This window comes from Semicossyphus pulcher, unplaced genomic scaffold (genome assembly GCF_022749685.1).
Source record: "Semicossyphus pulcher isolate SPU_LCO1_2020_fin unplaced genomic scaffold, fSemPul1.0.p SCAF_21, whole genome shotgun sequence".
Classification (NCBI taxonomy): domain Eukaryota; kingdom Metazoa; phylum Chordata; class Actinopteri; order Labriformes; family Labridae; genus Semicossyphus; species Semicossyphus pulcher.
The window spans coordinates 20,110,638-20,130,584 of NW_027211695.1; the positions used below are offsets into that span (position 1 = coordinate 20,110,638).

The window sequence follows — 19,947 nt, forward strand, 5'->3', positions numbered from 1 at the left end:
GGCACAATGCTAATATCTTAATCTGACCTTGCTAACTTTAGCTAACTAGCTACTGTATCCTCCGTACAAGTACATTTTGTTTCAAGCCTGTGTTTAATACTTAATCTGTTAAAAAGTTAGGAGAAGGAGGAAATCAAAGAGGATTGAAGGAGTAAAAACATTTATACAATAACAGGATGCTAACAGCAGCTATGCTAATATTTCTCACAGTAGACAGGAAGGCCAGCTCAGGCCAGCTCATTGCTAGTACCATAATCATTGTTAAATTTAGCTGCATATGCTGCGTTCATGTCATATCGGATTTATCGTGATTTCCAGAATCAAAGTCATAAATATCAACATGTTTTTTTTTATGTCTGAAGTCACAGTAACCCAAGAACATACTGACGGCTAACGTCAACCAAGATGATTCAAGGAAATAAGTCAAAATATTATGAATAAAGTGTATTTTTTAACCCAACTCTGTTATCAAAATAACTCTGATTCTGCCGTTCATCCCATATGACATGAAGGCAACACAAGCTCACACCAGTGCTACCCACTTTATCTAGATCTTCTGCTGCATTTTTTGTTACTACATCAAATCAAGCACAAAAAAACAACAAAAAAACCCAAAGCTTCAGTTCGTTGAAGTTCTTTGTAAAATGGCTACAATCTGAAAATGAGGCACTTGTTTGAGCTGATATATAATTCTTTTTGTTTTCTGTTTTTTTATACACTTGTCAGCCACCATTATAGACTTACTGATTATGAGTTTTTACAAATTGTTTTTGTACCCTTCTCTGATTGGCTTTCCACTCAAGGAATGAGAGCAGCAAATGGCTTTTCAAGAATGTCATTTGGCACGCATCCCTGTTGGTTTTCCACAACCGACGAGATGAAAGCGAAGAGAAAAGAATCCGTCAAAGTGCTTTGAGGGGGCGTGTCCATCCGGCTGCTCTCTCGATGCGATTGGTTGGCGCAAACGGAACAGGCGGGGGCTTTGAACCTCTCTTGAGTGTTACCAGATTGTTTCCCCCAAGGACGACGCACCGACATCAGCACTCTGGAAGAAAACAACACAAGAAGAAAGAGGAAATGGTTTGGTTAGCTCCAAAATAAACAATAACCCAGATATGAAGAAGAAATAAATATTATGACATGTATATTCAGCAGCGTTTGCTTATCAGGTTCATTAAATATCAGCTGTAAGATATCAGGGTGTGCTTATCAGACCAGGAACACAGTGACCCAAAAAGAATGACAGGAATACACAATACGACCAAACAAGACGGAAAAAGAGTCAAACAGGAAGAAGTGATAAAGAGAACGGTGGAAAAAGTGAGGACACCTATTGCTGCAGGCAGAGTCAAGCATGTGTGTGTGTGTGTGTGTGTGTGTGTGTGTGTGTGTGTGTGCGCCAGCAAGAGGGAGTAGAGATCTGAGAAATCATGTCAGGTTTTTCTGGCAATTTTAGCTCTTCACATCACACTGCGAGCACAAAGGTGCGCACTGTCAGGAAGTGTCTCAACTGCAATAACTCAAAAGGTCTGGAGTCGTTCCTGGCCTTGTTCGCACAGTTGATACGATTGGCAGGAATGCAGACGAGATGATAAATCTGCTCCAGAGTCGAGAGAGCAGAAAAATCACATGGCGTCAAGCAGGTTTTAGCAAGTTTTAATGCGCTTGTATACTGTGAGATTTGGGGCAGACCCAGCGAGAGAAAGCTGGGGAGATATTTAGTCGTCAATCAATGATTGGGGGTTCTTATGGGGCATGTTGAGACATGTCCAACTACATCTTTCTGAAGGGGTCAGCATGCTTTAAATAAAGTGCTTGTTGGACTGCTGAACAGGTTTTTTATTCACAGATAAAGGCACCTTTCTTTTTACGATCAATTAAAAACAGTTGTCTTAGATTACACCGTAAGAAATGTTCCCTGAATTTATTCTGGGATTAAACGTGCAAGCACTTCCCAATCATGACCCGACATATCAAACATTGGAGACTGGGAAGTAAAAATGGGTGTTGGGAGCAAAATTTAGTGTCTTAAAGTGTCGAGAAAAACCACTTCGATGTCAGTTTGAACGACATGTTGCGTGATGTTCACTAACTTGACCGATATATTCAATAGACGATATTCTCAGGCCGATATTTGCCTGTATCGGTATCAGCGCATACGTTTCCCAATATGCTCTGATATTAAAACCTTTTTATAGAACATGTCATGCAGTCAAACAATTAATGGGTTCATTTAGAAATAGTGTTGTAGGGCACTGGTTTAGCTTAGCACTTAAATTGGTAGCCCATGTACGGAGGCTCAGTCCTCGATGTGGCGGCTCCCACCCTTGGCAATTGCTGTGTGTCAACCCCCATTCCCTGTTTCCACTACTGTCCACTGTCCTCTCTATATAATAAAGACATAAAAGGCCAAAAAAACCGTTGAAGAAATGATGTCGTTAACAATGTTAGCAAAGAAAAGTGCGCTCTTACTTGTTTTAAAATTCTCGTGCAGAGCCTCACAGCGGAGGTGGTTTTATGCTGTTTCACATTTTAAGACATATAATGTAACAATGTTGGATGTTCAGACGAAACGTGAGTGAAGCTTCAAATCTGTCGGTAAAAGTATGTTGGAGTAATCCCCTGGCTTCTCAGCTCAGTCTGCAGGCTGCTGTGAACGCCAGGTTTCACACAGTGACGTCACAAAGTGCAGCCTCAGCAGGCTTCGGAGAGCTGGCCAATCAGAAGAAAGTGCGCTTGTAGAGGCGGGGTTTCTTAAAGGGACAGAGCTGACTGGGTCGTGTCAGGCAGAGGCTGTATGAGGGCCTGCACAGAGCACCAGTGTGAGAAACATGAGTTTTTTAAAACTGTAAATTATGCTAAGCTACTCCACAGGTATCACAGAGTGAAATATGAAGCTTGAAATTAGCATAATACCCCCCCTTTAAATATATTTTTTAAAGAAAGTGGCCTTCTGAATACCTTCTCATTGTCATATCGGCGCAAAATCCAACTAGTAAAGGTTTATTTTCATTGCGGTTAAGACATTCACAATATCTGCAGCTATATCGGTGATCTGCTTCAGCTGATATCAGTCTCAAAAATGAAAGAGCATAAATGGAAAGACGCTATTTCACAGCATCTCCATTCCAATCCTATTCATTCAGTTTGTCTCTTGGCCAAGCCACAGCCAGGATTTATGACCGTATGATCTGACACAAAGAATTCGTACAGTCAGAAATGTAGGGCCGCATTCTCTCACTGTTTTCTGCGACCCATAATAAAGAGTGACATAATGCTGAATGCACCGGCTGACCCGATGCTGTGCAAGGTCCGACAGGCCTCACAACTGCTATCATTCAACTCACCCAGTGTGACACACATTATCCCTTTAAATCGGCGACACTCTCAGGCTACTGATCAGATAAAGGACATGCTTTGCATACAGTGATTGCTCTGTCACACCTGTGATGTTCTTGTCATGCATACTGCGATTTATTTGTGACAGAGTGGATGCAGAATTGTGGGTTGTTGAGTTTGCAGTGCAGGCAGGATCATGACTACTATAAAGATCAGGCAGTGCCCTTTAAACTGGGTTACTCTCTCAGATGTGATGACTCAAACCGAAGCCTCTCAGGCTGCCGTCAGACTAAATTACAAACGCACAAAGCAGAGAGAGTTCCCTGCGTCTCTTTCTCCCTAAAATTTCCCAGCAGCGCTCGACTCTTTAATTGCACAGGGGTACTCTATATTTACGCCCCTCCCTCCCCTCTCTCTTTCTCCCCAGTTTGTCGTCTTCCTGGTGCAGTGAGCTATATTTAGTCCCCCTCAGCACAGACGGTTCCCGCCAGCCGGCCAAGCCATGTCGGCCTAAAGCGGAGCGGAGAAGATCCCTCTTTCAGGCAGCCGGCAACACAAACAATCAGAGCAGCCAAGCAAAGGGACCGGAGGAGACAGTCAGGACACGCACTGGTGCTCTGCCACGGACACACACATGCAACCTCACACACACAGAAAGGGACACAGAGGGAGATGCTATAATTATGCGGATGACATTCACTTAATGACGACCTTTCTCCAAACACAGACGAGGGGAAATTATACGCTGAAACATACCAAACAACTCTCCTGTGTGTCATCCTAATGCACCTCTCACTTCCACTCTAATCAAATATCGTCCTTTTATTTCCTCTGAACTTCCCCTTTCATCCGTCTGACCCTCCTGTTGGCGGTTTGTCAATCGATCTCGCTCACTTCCTTGTATCGTTTCTCCATTTGCGGGCGAATCGATGCATTAATGACCGCGGTAGTGATCGTGTGAGCGCTTCTTTTCCCCCTTTCTTCCCCAGACTGCTTAAATCAAGAGGTTAGACAAGGCTCCACAGTTCGTGCAGAGCCGCTAACTGCTCTGTAGCTGCCTCTGTGTGTGTGTGTGTGTGTGTGTGTGTAATTAAGAGAGTCTGGGTCCATGTGACGTCTCAATCGAGAGCTGCCTTAAATTAAAAGCCACCCTGTTCTCTGCCCGTAAATCAGGCGTGTCAGTCTGTCATTTTCATGCCGCCCCGGTTCCCACAAGAGATGAAGCACGGTGACGTGAGTCACTGGATCCGCTGGTCACACAGTCAGTTTGGGTTAAATCCTGTTTTATTATAGAGCAAAGCGGGCACGGCTACATTAGAGGTAAATGACACAATTATACAGTTGCAAAGAACGGGAACAAAACAGCAGTGTGCTTCTGTAACGTTCACGGCGACTCGAAGCATCAGGTTGTGCAGGTTCTGGAGAAAGTAGGGTGAGAATCAGTGGAAGTCCCCGTGATGTTCCTGGTGATAACTCACCTTTTTCCCGAGGCAGGGAAGGTGCTGATCCAGCAGGAGTATGTCAACCTGTGCTTTGCTTCTAGACAAAAAGATAAGGTGCGGGTTTGACAGCTTCGAACGCAGGACTCAGGTTCAAGCGCCGTATTAGAAAGCTTCCAGCAGAGATGCAGAGTGGAGCTCGACCGATATCTGATTTTTGAGGCCGATACAACGATACAGGTGATCAATAGGACAGCCGATATAGTGAATTAAAATATACATTTTCTGTGTTGATTTTCCTCCAGTATTATTAAACTAAAGCAAAAAGTTGCTTAAAGTTAAGCCAACCCTCTCTAGCGCCCCCTGCTGACTGGCTGCAGTACAGGTCATAAGCCCCGCCTCCTCCATGTTAACAGATGAGTCAAACTGTAAAATCAAAACACACATCAAACATGGTTTCTGTCATTGTAGTTAGTTCTTATCCTGCTGACTTAAGTGTTCATTTGTCTGACAAGTTTAGTTTTAATTTGATGCTGTCAAAAGGATGATTGACAGCTCTGTTGACCAATCCGGCTCCTGCAGCCGATCTGTTCTGGATTAGCAGAGTGGAGGAGGAACGGCGAGAAGAGACGTAACTAAAACAATCACTACAGTCACTGAAGATTCTGTGAACGTCTGCTTCAGACCAACACAAGCAGCCGATCTCTGCTGCGCTGGCTCGGCCTCCAAATGCCCAGGATGGCAGCGCGTGCTTCCAGAGGGTGTTTTGGCTTCACTTTTGTACAATGAGAGGAGATGAAGATGCGTCGTCCATCTTTATATTCAGTCTTTGGTACCAACACATCTCCAGCAGCACATACACTGATACCGATATCTCTGTGACAGGCCGATATCGGCCAATAGCATCTACTGATGGTTTATATTAACTGCTTAGAAAAGAAAAAGAAAGTTCTCCTGGATATTATGAAGACACTACGTTATAGTGAGGACTGTTTTTCCCCTAATCGCAGCACTTCTCATGCCAGCGACTTCAGCCCTCACAATCCTTCAGCACTGTTATTACTTGATCCATTAAAATCCTGCGAGCAGGAAAGCGGGTTAGAGGTAAAGCGGCGCAACATGAGCCGGGACTCGGCGTCTGGACAGCTGCAGATACAAGAAATAAAAAGTGTCAGAGTGAAGCAGCAGGAAAGCTCCTGTGTCACCTCATTTAATATCTTCCAATGACGCCAGAGAGTCTGTCAGCGATGAGGATCTAATGTTCGCAGGCCGACCACAGTCCATGTGTCTGATTTCACAGTACTTATTTGCTCGTCATGAATCTCGCACAGCTCCACATGACAATGAGGTTAAAGTGATACTCCGACTAAAGTCTGTGAGAGCCGAGCGCTCGCCTCCTGTGGGCTCCAGAGGAGGTTTACACAGAGTTTGAAAATTGCCTTTTCATGGAGGGGCGGCGGGTGTGTAGTTGGTTTGGATTCAAAGCAGTCACAATGGGATGCACTGACCCAGTTTCACAGTGAAACTAAAGTATCAAACACGCACAGTAGCTTGTAAAGCGATCCATGCAGCCTAATCCACTTCTCTGCGGTCCGTAAGGAACACTCGGAGTGTTCAGGCAGAGTTTTACCTCAAAGTGGTTAAAAGAACACAACCTTACACTTTAATCCTCACGCAGGACCCTCTTACGAAACATGCTCTTTAATTTAGGCACATATCGGCGTCTGTTTCCTGCTCTCTCATTGGTCGGACCAGCTCAGAACAATCGGTCTATTAAAGATGAGAAAGGGACTCTACCCGTAGCGAGCTAACACGTGTTACATCGTTAGCTAGAGGTGGTAAAATTCCAATAGGCGCCTTAGTTCATATTAAACTTGGTCACTATTAGAATTAGAGCAACAGCAATTCATTGATCAATTAATTAGTGTTTGAGTTTCCTGCACTCTCATTGGTCGGACCAGCTCAGAACAAACTCGAATCAGCTTCATAACAGAATCATAGTTTGTCAGTTTTGCATCCTTAACAGGATATCTGTTGGTTTTAAACTGTTCGGCCCTTCAAAATAAAATGCCACCTTTGACTGGTGGACATTGTAAAGGGCATTTTTCAGGTGTTTAAAGCTCCTGTGAGAAGTTTTTCACCGCTTATGAAACAGACTGAAATTAATTGTGATGTCTCTATATGAGCTACAAAAGCAAACCAGACCATCAGCAACAAGATTGATTATTTCTATAAAGTTATTTTTAATGTCTGAAACTGCTGGAGGGGGGGGGGGGTAGGTGTCAGACAAGCGATTAACTGCACGCTGCCTTTGTTTACACTTTCCAGGGCAACAATTTAAAGTGAGTTATACATGTGAGTGTTAAAGAAAGCAGAGCAAAGAGATAAGAGGTACGGCTTTGTCCACAGGGGGCGCCAAAAACAACACAAACTGAAAGTTCCTCACAGGAGCTTTAACAGAGAAAATAATCTGCAGATTTATCAATAATGTCATTAAAGTTAGTTGTATAAGTGACCTTATGATAACCCTATGATAGGACAGATCCTTGGGCAGTCGTAGAAAGATAAAATGCAGGGAAATAAAGCACCTAACCTGCATGAATACTTTAAATATCTGTAAAAAAGCACCCAAGAAAGTAAAACTGGAGTTTAATCTCGGCTCCAGCTCTGATTGAGGACGTGGAGATCTGTGGTTCAGTCCTGCATTTCCTCAAACTACCCTGACACTAATCAGATGTGATGAAACGGTTCATTTTGAAGCTGCACTCTGTTGTGGCTCGTGCAGCCCCGACGTCTCGCCATAAATAAAGTTCAAACGTCTGAGTTAATAAGGAGTTAATTAGGGACAAATTTGCGACGTATACCTTGAATGGCCTACTTTCTGTCATTTACATTTCGCTGCCCCGAACAGGCGCAGGCGCGCCTCTTCAGGGAAACGTCTTTGGGGACTCGGGAAGCCTTTTATGTTCGCAGAACCGCCGGCAGCAGCTTGTTTGGAATAAACACAAGAGGAGCTGGCTGGTGGGTGAGCATCGATCATCGGCAGGAGGAGAAACCAAGCAAGGAGGCGTTTGAAGGGCTGCTCGAGTGACACGTGATTTCTCTGAAGTGCAGGAGAAGTACACAAAACCAAAATGTAGGTTAAACAAAACTTTACTGGACAGGAAGCTTTGTAAAGTTTTAAACACGCTCATTAGGGGGACAGTGAACGCAGCACACTGGCTGTAAAATCCATACATGACACTCTGCAGCTGGCAGCGTGCGTGTGCGTGGTGCGTTGTCACACACACTCTGCTGCCGTCACTCACACTTCCAACACAACAGCCATGTTATAATTTATCATCCAGGTGCGTGTGCGTGTGTGGGTGTGTAATGTATATGTGCATAGCATGATGAGCGCGGGGGTGTAGAGTTGCATGGAAAACACACACAGGTGGACCGACACAGACACACACACACACACGCACAGCAGAGGTGGTGACGAGGTGTTTCTGCACCACGTATTAAAAGCTTCTTGTTGTTGTCATTTCTGTCACATTTCTTTGATCCACGTGAAAAGAAACACAAAAGGCTGCAGGGTGGTTTCATTATGCAGCGACACAGTGGGAGAGACTGAGTGGGTGTGTTACGGCGCACAGCGGAGCAGGAATGTGTGGGGACAGGAAGAGACAGACAGAGACAGAGCGGCAGTGCTGAGTGCGGGAAAAAAGGGGGAGGAGAGAGAGAGAGAGAGAGAAAAAAGCACATTTGTGGGAGAACCACATTCACGGCCCACGTGCGGCTCCACATCCGAGTATTTTTAGAACGTTGGACAAAATCAGAATCTGCATTTGTTATCCTGACAGAGCGTCGAGCCTGCACGGCGGCCGTTACATGCATGAGTGTTCTGCAGAAACAGGACGAGACTGCTGCAGTTCTCAGGGACATAAAGAGAAGCAGGAGAGTTTGTTGAACCCTGAGCAGGCCCCCGCGCCTGTGTGTGTGTGTGTGTTTGCGCACGTGTGTTTGCACCTGGAAGCTTTGAAATGTTCCCAATCCTGCAGTGGGCGGTTCACAGAGCGCAAGTGAGTTACAGCACAATTCCAACCTCTGTGCTGTCTGAAAGCATCACACACACTTTAAAATGATCAATAAGTTATTAATATACTGCTGGATAAATGATTATCATTTATTAACACCAATTATTCTTATTTTATAGATTCTCAGATGTTAAAATTTGCTGGTTTTCTCCGTTTTGTGTCGCTGCAGATTAAATATCTTCAGGTTTTGGACTTTTGGTCAAACGGGAAAAAATGTATCGGAATATTTAATTTAAACTTTAAACATTTAAATTGATAAATTACGCAATATAATAATAACAAACACAATCGTTGACTCGTTTACATGTCTCTTGTGCTAGCAGCGCTTCTCTCTAAGTTACTTCCTGGTTTTCTTCTTCGTGGTTTACAATCATTGACACTCTGGTCCTAACATTACTGCCACCTAGAGGTCTGTAGCAAGTAAAGTGTTAGAGCAAAAAGTTAAACAAGACAAAATAAGAAATAAGCAAAAACTAATTTAAAGAAGGCAGCGATGGAGAGCTACAAGAAGGCTTGTCCACACTGACGGGTTTTGACGATCGCCGTTTGCTTTGACATTTGAGCGTGTGATGGATAGAGGTCCGAGATTAGATGATCGGAGTGGATGAGGAAGTAGAATATGGGGCGAGGTCATGCAGTGCTTTATATGTAAGTGACAGGATCAGTGAGGGGACGCGAGAACAGGGGAGACGGCTGGTTCGAGTTAATAATCTGGCAGCAACCACAAATAAAATGAGTAAATAATAAATAATAATTATCACAATTATTATTTTGAACCTTTGAACTTCATGCTGAACTGTTTGAGTAATTCATACAGTGTCACTTCAGAACCAGTGAGGCTAATATGGCCGACTCACTAAATCACTGTAAACTACTATGAAGAGTAAAAGAAGGTTTTTCACTTTTTCTGCCAGAATTAAAAAAACTAACAGTTTAAAAACGGATTTACTATGAAAACATGTCGTTTTATGTAACTATGATGAGTCAGTTAGAACTACAAACAGGTTTACAGGAACAACAAACAGTAACGGGGTGGGAGGCCTTTAGTTGCATAAGAACGTTCTGTCGACCTCCATAAGATAAGAGCGCAACTGTTTTTTAAGTGCCAATAAAAATATAAAGTGTCTGTTGAGATTCACCTGTACGTCCGACAGTCACACTTTTCTTGTTTCATCTTTTTCATTACGACATGAACTTCTTTAAAACACGTTAGATTTGCATAAAAGTTTGACCCTGTTTGAGCAGAAACTTCATTTAAATGTTGTGAACGCAGCTTTTAAGAAGCGTGCGTCCTTGTGTAACAAACTGGCTTCTGTTGTGAAATGTGACATGGGAGGTCCTGTCCCTGGACGGCACATGCACGGCTACAGCCAACAGGACTAAAGGGTTATCGCACTCACTCTGCTGACACACACACACACACACACACACACACTTTCATTGTTTGCTGACTCAGACCACCAATTTCTCTGTGTCGTGTCGCTCCACCAGTTCTGCCACTTTCTGCCAGTGTGGCCCTCCTTAACACACACAAACACACACACACACGGAGGCGGCGTCTTGACTGAAGTGATATACAGAGTGATAGCAGATGCAGGCGGGTCCCCACTTCTGAGTAAGGCTTTTCCCAGAATGCCGGTGGCACCGGCTCTCTGACGCGAGCCCACAGACTCAATGAAACACAAGAAGCTGTTGCTCCATGTTTCAGAGAAGCAGCTGAGCGACGGAGCGGCTGTCGAGACATTCGTTTTCTGTCTGGCTTCAAACCAGTCAGGATGATTAAGAGAAACAGTTGGAAGATGATTCCTCTGATTTGCATAAAATAACTGTAAACTTTAGGTAAACTTTCAGTGCAAACAGATAAGCCTTCAGATCAGTAGTGAGATAGACGTGATGCTCAGAGGGTTCAACGGCTGCAGCTTTTCTACAATAAAACGTTTGACATGGTTACACTCCTGGAAAATCATCACAAATCAGTCACATTAAATGTTCCTTGTGTAAGGGCCTGTGTCCACTAACTGAGATTTCTGCACTGGCAGTGCCCATGACCTGAATTTCAGAGTGCTTCTAATTACTGTTGCTAGGTTACGAAAGTTGTCTGGCGGAACTTCCGCTTCCATTGGTTGTGACCGTTAAGGCGTTAGACAAGGAAATTGTACCCTGGAAAAAACTAAAGGATTAGCTTCTCCTCCGCCATTGTTCCAAAAGTTGATATCAGAAGTCCCGCCCCTTCTTGATTTTGATTGGTCGGTGAGGGAGAAGTGACATTGACGAGTGCAGCGGTGTTCCAAAAGTTGAACTATTTTCAACTGTGAGCGCAGCAACAAAAAACAGCTGACGCTGAGGGCAAATAAGCGTTTTATTTGTATAGAAATGAAGCGCTATAAAAAAACGCTGTCAGTGGACACAGGTCATGAATTCAAAGAAGTCGCAATCCTTTCAGTATTTTTTTAAAAAAACAGAATTTTATTCCCGCACAAGATTCAAATTGCCTTCACACTCAGAGATCGACAGCTGATGATGAAAAAATGTAATCCAACATCAGTTTGTAATTTTATGTTATTAATATGAACCTCATGGTGTAATTTTAACTTTCCTACAGACAGTTCATAAGTTCTGTAAAGGGTTTAAATACCTGCTAATGCAAGGAGAACATTAACACACATAAATAACATAAAGCAACTCAACTGTTACACGTGCAAAACATTTAATGAACACCTAAAGCTTATTCACCTGCAGTCGCTGCAGTAAATATTAGCACTCTAGCTTTTCCAGTCATGTGGGTTTGTAACAGGACTAATTTAAAGTTTCCATCTTCTGCTTAAAAATGACTGTAAACTAAAATACTACACTAAAAATGTATTATACATTTTTTAATGGCACATCTGGCCTTCTGTGGGACTTTATTTCATGAAGTTAGATGAAGTCTTCTGTGTGGATCGGGGTGCTCGATGTCTTCGGTCTTACATTTAAGCAATTTTGGTTTAAAAAACAGTGAAATTCCTTTATTTTTTTAGCGTAATGTATTTTTTTCTCTCGATTACCTACTAAACCAGACAAAGGTCAGAAGGTACAGAGACCAACTGACAAACCTTTGAACCATTAAAGAGACGAGCGGAGGAGGCTGCTGACACACAGGAATCCGGTTTACATTTGGAAATCAAGTCTCGTGTGTTTAGAAACTGATGTTAATCTGTGTTACGCAGCGGCTGTGTGTGTGTGTGTGTGTGTGTGTGTGTGTGTGTGTGTGTGTGTGTGTGTGTGTGTCCACATGCGAGCGTCTGCCTTCTGCTCCAGAACATGAATTGTGTAATAATTAATAGAGACCCCTCACACACACTCATGCAGGTTAAATAACTACATGTTACAGGGCAGAGGCGCTTGATAAAGTGAGTGTGATTGTATGTTTGTGCAAACACTGTGACTGAGTGTGATACGAGTGTAGGTGTGTATGAGCCTCTGTGCAGATGTCTGGTGTGTGTGTGTGTGTGTGACTGCGGGTAGACAAACTTGGCCCTCATGCATCGCAAATATTTATCTGCGAGCCCTCTGGAGGCTCGGCAAGAGACGCTTCTCACCTCGTCCACGTCTCCACAGCAGGAGAATAAATATTTAGTAAGAGTCGTCTCCTGTAGCTCTTCTTGCTCGGCTCGATCGCTCCTCGTCCCCAAACCGTTTCCATTAGCATGTTGCAGAATTTCTGATATTTTAATGTCTTGTCTCTAAAAGTAGAGCCTTTAATTGTCCGGCCCCTCCCCTTTGCAATTAATCAGCGAGTCAGGGTCCGAGAGGCAGACACGTATTTTTACCATCATAACCGGCACTGTAGCCGTAAGTCTGTATCATCTGTTGTTGCTCTATTTGTTCGTCTCTTGCACCTCCCTCGATCGCACTTTTCGACCCTTTCAGTTGTTGGTGGTTCAACATGAGTCCGGTTCTGCTCGAGGTTTCTGTCTGGTAAAAGGAAGTTTTCCTGCCACTGTTGCCAAAAGTTCTGCTCAAACATAACAGGGGGGGGAATCGAAGGGTAACTCACGATACGATACGCAATACAATACCCGATGCAATACGCGATGCAATACACGATACGCGTTATGATATGCGTTACAATATGATACGCGATGCAATACGAAACGTGAAGCGATACGCGATGTGATGCACGATATGTGTTACGATATGCGCTACGATATGCGTTACGAAACGTGATGTGAAACGTGATGTGATGCACGATGCGTGGCCCACGATAACGATAATATCGTGATACAGTGATTCTGTGATTCTGTGAAACTGATTTATTGCAATACAATCATATAATGATATGTATCAATGTTAAATCACGATATCTGATTAACTGAAGAATACAAAATGCCCTTAAAAGGTAAAGATGCAGGATTAATGTATTGAATCACTCCAATTTGGTGTCGGTTTCACAGAATTTGACACAAACTGAGATGAAACAACGGACGTGAATTAACTTCACAGAACTTAGCTGTATAAACTAATCAGGACTTTGGATTTGAAAGTGGCCGGCGCGTCTCTTAACTTCTTTTCACTGCTGTCTGACATTATCCCGCTGTCTTCTTCGGCCGATTAATTTCCATTCGCGTTACCCTCATTCATGCCATGAGCACCACCATGAGGAGTCATGAAGTAGTGATGCAGTGAGGCAAAATTAGAGAGCAATCTGTTTAGAGCGCCGTCTATTTGTCAATTAAACTATCGATATTTAGCGCCAGCCAATCAATAATCACGAGTCAGGACGACGATATATTGCGTACTGATATTTTGAGTGTCCTGAGATAACTTTTATTATGATTTTGTGCAATATAAAAATTCATTGATCGTTCCTCAAGCTTCAGGAAGTTATTAGTTTCATTTATTTTTGCATTATTGCTGCCTTGTAATGCTGATTAACTCCACGACTCTCACACACGTCACACAGCTTGGGTAATATTCTGAAGGCTGATTATTTATTACAACAGATTACACAACCATAATGCCTGCTGATACATTTTCTCTTGTTGGGCAACAAGTGGATGTCTGCAACATAAAACCATGCTAAGCTGTAAACGTGTATACGTGATTTGTAGTAAACTGGAGAAAACATGCAAAACCACCGGTAAGTTCCTTCTGTGTGTGTGTGTGTGTGTGTGTGTGTGTGTGTGTGTGTGTGTGTGCGCGTGTGTGTGTGTTTTGTTTTCTCACAAAAAACAGGAAAAAAACATCAGAATAAGAAAGAACAGAAGTTAAATGGAGACACGGACGCATGAAAGTGTCGGACGGCACAATAACAGGACACGCTGGTCGTGTGCGTAGTGTATGAGTCAATGCACCACAAGCCTTTGGGAAATGAGCGTGTGTGTGTGTGTGTGCGTGAGTGTGGGGTGGATCTGGTCTGGGTCATGGCTTTTGCCTGGACAAGAAAACACACACCATGTTAAGAGACAAACGTGGTATTAATATTCTTCCTCTGAATCACATGTGCATCCAGTGTGATCCATGTGGAGACAAACTCCCCACGTCATGTAAACAAGCAGCACAGTGACGCACGTACAATCACTACCTCCATGTGTGTTGTTGTGGACAGAGGAGGATGATTCATATTGAGATCCTCGTCTGAAAGCCTTGCGACACACGTGCTGATGAAGGCGGCGCGCTCACACATACAGCAAACATGATCGGGCGGCGGCGTTCAACATTGGAACACGTGCACACGCATGCAACGCTTCCTTCTGCCCTGGACGACAACTGGTCATGAATACAAACAGTTTCATTAAAGGCAAATGAAATGCAGCGCAGAGAGTGCATGCATGGAGACATAAGTGTTCAACCCCTCTATCATCCCTCCTCTCTCCACCTCCGTGCTATTTCTGCTTGTTTGTTCTTCTCTACGCAAGACTAATACGTACACAGGAGACGTGTCCACATTTAATTTCCTCTCCTCGGCCAAATGGAGGCTTTAGTGCTCTGGTTAGGTGCTGTGACGTCTGCAGCGGAGGAGAACATTGTGTTAGTGGCTGCGCACAGGTGAGGCGGCGAGGTGTAATTGTACATGTCTGCAAGTAACAAACACAACATCAAGTTTCCGCGAAGCACAAACATTTAGGATGCACAATGTACTCACGGTGCGAGTCTACACTGCAGGCAAACACACACACCTTAAACACATACGTGACGTGCATTTAAATGCATGTGTAAAGAAATATAAGAAAGTAACCTTCAAATAAACACGCTGCAGGTTTGGTTTCCACCTCATTTAAACTTTTAGTGGCAAGGAAACAAATCCAGGCCGACACGATGGCTGGCAACGCCGCTGAATCCAAATGAAATTTGATTTCTTCGCCAACAGAGTTGATTGAAGTTTGGCTTTAATAATGCTTCAAAACAAACAAACGCTAATATGCTTCTTGTGTTGCTCTTATTTACCGACTAAAACAAACTCTTCTTCGTGTCACCAAAGGTTCAGACAATGTTTGAAGTAGTTTTCTTTAACCAAAGCAGCTTCAGGATGTTTACACTGACAACAAATGCCTATTTGACATCAGAAACTGTGATGCAATAGCTCAGACACAGGTAAATAACTACACCTTGCTGTGCAGTGTGAAATCGTCTGCTCCCCTGTTACATTTAATATCTTTAATTCTTGCTTAAGTTAGCTCATAAAATGTCTGAAAACAACTTCTAGAGAAGCCGCTGATACATACAGATCTCTAAATTATGCCTACAAAGGATTATTCATGCATATCTTAACAAAACATGGTGATACAAACCCTAAAAATAAAAGTTCCTTTTGTCGTCAATTAACTGTACACTAAACCTGTCCTTCTTTTCAAACAGGTGTAACGGTGTTTATTGGTCTTTAAAGTGTTTGGAGGGATGTGTTTTTAATTCATCAAATCTTAAAACATGAGCAAAAGTGACAGGCATCGATCAAACAGCGTGTTTTTGTGCCTATATGCTAGCTTAAAGCGTTAGCCTGCATTGCTAACTACAGTAGCAACCTAGCTTAACTTTCAAAGGCTTCCACGTGTTACTCAAACACTGTTCAGGACTGAAACATCGGTCCGGTAGGATGCTAACTTCAAAAGAAGCACATATTTAAAACCCTATGACAGTGTCCCTTTTTCAAAAAATGCTAACGTTTTCAACTAAGTCAAAGAGTTTTAGCGTTAGTATGAACTTATGCTAGCTAGCTACACCTGATTAAATCTACCAACAGTGGATAACAGCCAGAAATAAGACACCTGCTTTTGGGTACGTCTGGCGTGAAATTAAAGGCAAGGTATTTTTCTAAAGTTGGCATAAATATAAAGCAACATCATCAGCAAACGGTCGATTATTCTGTCAGTTATTCCTTTCTTTTCTCTTAGTAAGTGAGACTGATATAAAACAGGGAAAAACTAGAAAACAGAAAACCTTTTTGTTCTTGGTAACTTGAATCATCAATAAATTAGAAAGCTGTGTTTCTTCATGTTGTGTCGATTTACTATTGATTGAATTGGCTTATGGCTCTACAAGGTACAAGCTGTCTCCTGATGCAGGAAATCAATTTAATCCCACCAAAACTATTTCCAGTCAGGAAACACATGTGCCTAAACACATAACCGACTAAAACACACACACACACAGACACACACATCCTGTGCCCCGCAGCAATTTGGGCAATTTAATGAAGTGGACCCTGCGAAGCACAGGAAGCTGTTAGCTGTACCGCCGATGCCCAGTGACGGTGCTGACGGCGAGGTGACGTGGAGGTGAGGCAGCGCTGTAAAGGTTAACGACCGTTCTCGGGCCAATAATGACAGCGGTGAGCAAACACCGCTGCTCCTTCATTCGATCCGCACAGATGAGTTACATAAGGCGGGTCGAGGGACTGTTTGTTCTTCTTCTCAATCACCACAGAGAAGATCTCAATGATCTTGACCATGGAAAGTGCTCTGGTTTAGAGGCTGCATGGTGAGTTTTCTTCATATTTGCATGTAGATCAACACAGAAAGTGTATTTTTCTTTCCTGTTAGGGTTAAATCTAAAACTCTAAGTCCTCGTGGAAAGGTTTGATAATGTTTAACAGTTGTTTCTCTTAAGTTAAATGAATATTGGATTCCTGATCACATTGAGCGTAGCTGCAGAGAACGTGGACCCTGCTCCATGTGTGAGGGTTAGGTAACTGAAAAATGTGCTGTGTGTGTTTAGCCTATAGCTTCCCTCCAGGCAGTCAGAGTTGAGCAACATGTTAAAAGGAGGCCCCTCAGTTCCCATGAGTTTTGACTTCCTCGTCTTAAGCACTACTGTATACTTCACAAAAAGTTCTCCAAACCACATCTCATGGGTTCAATTGGATATGAATAAAAAACGCATTTTCGTGTCTTAAACTGAAAACCTTTGACTCCTCTCACCTGCAACCATCATGACAATTAATTATGTTTATGTTTAATTATCTGCAATAGAAGTACTTCTGGTTTTATGTCCATTAAAAAGTCAAAATCTGTAAAAGCAAAAGCATTTTACTGATGCTAAATAAGTTTGAAGAAGCTAAAGAGTCAATTCTGTCAGTCTCGTGTTGAAGCTAATTAACATGAATCAGAAGTAAATCAAAAGTAAGCTAGGTGTTTCGTCTTAGTTACACACAACCACAAATTGCTGTGGTGTTGGAAAGAAACAACATGGGATTCTAAATTCAAGCTAAATATAAACAAAAGTGTCGACTGTTTTCTTATTAAGTGTTAAAACAGAACAACCAGGCAGTGTGTCGTTACGTAGCATCTAACAGGTGAAGGATTTTAGTAAGCTAGTTAGCTAAAGTTAGCTAGTAGCAGCCTCCCAAAGCACCCAGATGAGCGACAGAGAGATATTTAACATGAAACTGATTTATTCCGTGTTTATAATCAATTTAATTACCTTGTTAGTCTGTTTAAAAAAGGATTAGACTTCTCTTGATAATTCAAAACAAGCTAATCACTAAGAAACAAGCTAGTGGCAGATTAGCTCACAGCCCCTCCTGATGTCCTGTGGTTACCAAAGAAGATCCAGAAATCACTGATTTTTAGCATACATTTTTTAAAAGATTTTTCTAAACTTGTTGTAATAACAGAGTAATTAGTTTTAGAGGAGGAGACGAATCCTAACCTAAAACCAAGCTTAGCACTTCAAGAATCAAGCTAGCAGCAGCCTAGCTTGCAGCAACCTCCTCACATCCCACCAAACAGCATCAGAAAAACAGACTTTTTACATAAAATTGCTTCTTTCAGTTTGTTTTACTAGTTTTATGCACAAAGTTGTTTGTTTTAGAGAGGAGGATACCTTGTGGATAATTCGGCTCTCTTTAAAACCTTAACGATGAATACTGAAGTAATTTCAGCAGCAATTTTACTCGCCATAATGTTGCTTATGCGTTGATCTTTGTACAATGTCGCAGCTAATAAACAAAATGACAGACATTTTGACCTCAGGGTCTTTTTGACTTATGTTTCAAATGGCTGCTTTCACGTACAACTCAAGTTTTCTTTTGACTAAATTAACTGTGTATGATTCCAGACAAATAAAGGAAACATTTTTAAATTAGGCAACACCTTCTTCACGCCAGGAGTAATTCAAAAACAGTGGTTTAAAATGACTTAATTGGGCAAATTAAACCGTCTAGTTTGATCAAGTGGAAGTCCAAGACGGGAAAAAGAGGGATTCAGCTCCTCTGAGAATAACTTGACCCTCTCTGCAGGAGTCTTAGCTGGATTCTCACCCTGTTGTCAACGTCAGCACTTCAGCCGACCCCGAGATCAACTCTGACCTCCTCTCATCCCCTTAACCTCCTCCACCTGATCCATCCGGTCTCAGCACGGCTCAAGATGCTCTGTGCACACACACACCGATACACAAACATGCACTGACACCAAATTAAACAAACAATATTATAGCCAGACAGAAGTACACACAGACTCCATGTGAGAAGCGGCTCGTTAGTCGACGTTAATCAGCTTAGTGCTCTTGAACGCCCACGGGTGTTAAGCTCTTTACAGACAAACCCAGTTAGAGAAGTAGCAGTTGAGTGATGCAGCCTCCCTGAATCCAACGAGAGACACACACAGTCAGACGTACACAGATCACTGCGCAGACATGGGGAGCAACACGGCGGCGGTGTTGACATCAAGACAATCATGTGTGAGGGAGAAAAAAAAAAAAGAGGCTGGGAGACAAACACGGAGCGAGAAGAACGCAGAAAAAAAACTCAAGAGGAGAAGCGCAAATGTTTTCCTGGGAGAGTGTGTGAGGAAGGAGGAGGAGGAGGAGGAGGAGAAAAAAAGAGGGAACAAATCAAAAGGAGTGTGTGTGAAAGGAGGGAAATGCTCCCTCCTCCTCTTGTGCCCTCAGTGAACCCCAGTGGGTTGGTGGGTGGTTGCTCCGTTCTTTTTAGGCAGCGCCTGACGCTCCCCGAGCCCGGCATACATCCCATACCACAGCGCACAATCAGCGCTCTGTAGACAGGATCATGAACGTACAGGCGGCGGGCACGCTGCCAAGTACACAGACACACAGGGGGTATATACACATGCAGACTGAGACGCATACTGAAGATAGAGTACATACAGTGAAAGAAGGTTATGTCAAGTTTACCTTGAAACACTCGAAAGTAATGGCTGCAACTCATTTCTCAATTTCTTACATTTATCTATAACTCAAATAATATTTAGTTTACAGGAGTTCAGAAAATTGTGGAAAATGCTCGTCACCATTTCTCTTGTTTTCTCTCGCCAACAGTCCGTTTCCAAAGCTGTAATATTTGTAGTCCTATAAAACATAGAACAAGCAGCTAATACTCTTATTTATGAAGCTGGAAGCAGAACATGTTTGGCCTCTTTAGCCAAGCAGGATCAAAGGCCGGTAATGTTGCTCAACTACTTTGGTCTGGACAGAAATAACGTAACAACTACTCAAAGGATAAACATGAAATTAAGTTTGGAAATTCTTAGTACAAAGAGGTTGAATCCTAAGTTTTCCTAAAGCACCATAATGAGGGTGATTTTTGTGATTTTAAGGGGAAATATCCCCCAAAAAACTGATGAATTACAGTGAACTGTGGCACAAATATTCATTGT

At 42.8% G+C, this 19,947-nt stretch overlaps 1 protein-coding gene across 1 annotated transcript in view; it reads right to left on the minus strand.

Annotated features, from left to right (window-relative positions):
- Positions 1 to 378: 378 nt before the first annotated feature.
- The window catches only part of LOC138600722 (insulin receptor substrate 1-B), a 50,503-nt gene continuing 30,934 nt past the window's right edge, over positions 379 to 19,947 (minus strand). The window contains exon 4 of the mRNA XM_069672198.1: positions 379 to 1,045. Coding sequence (XP_069528299.1) covers positions 1,038 to 1,045 — 8 coding nt within the window. The 3' untranslated portion in view covers positions 379 to 1,037. The remainder of the gene's footprint in view (positions 1,046 to 19,947) is intronic.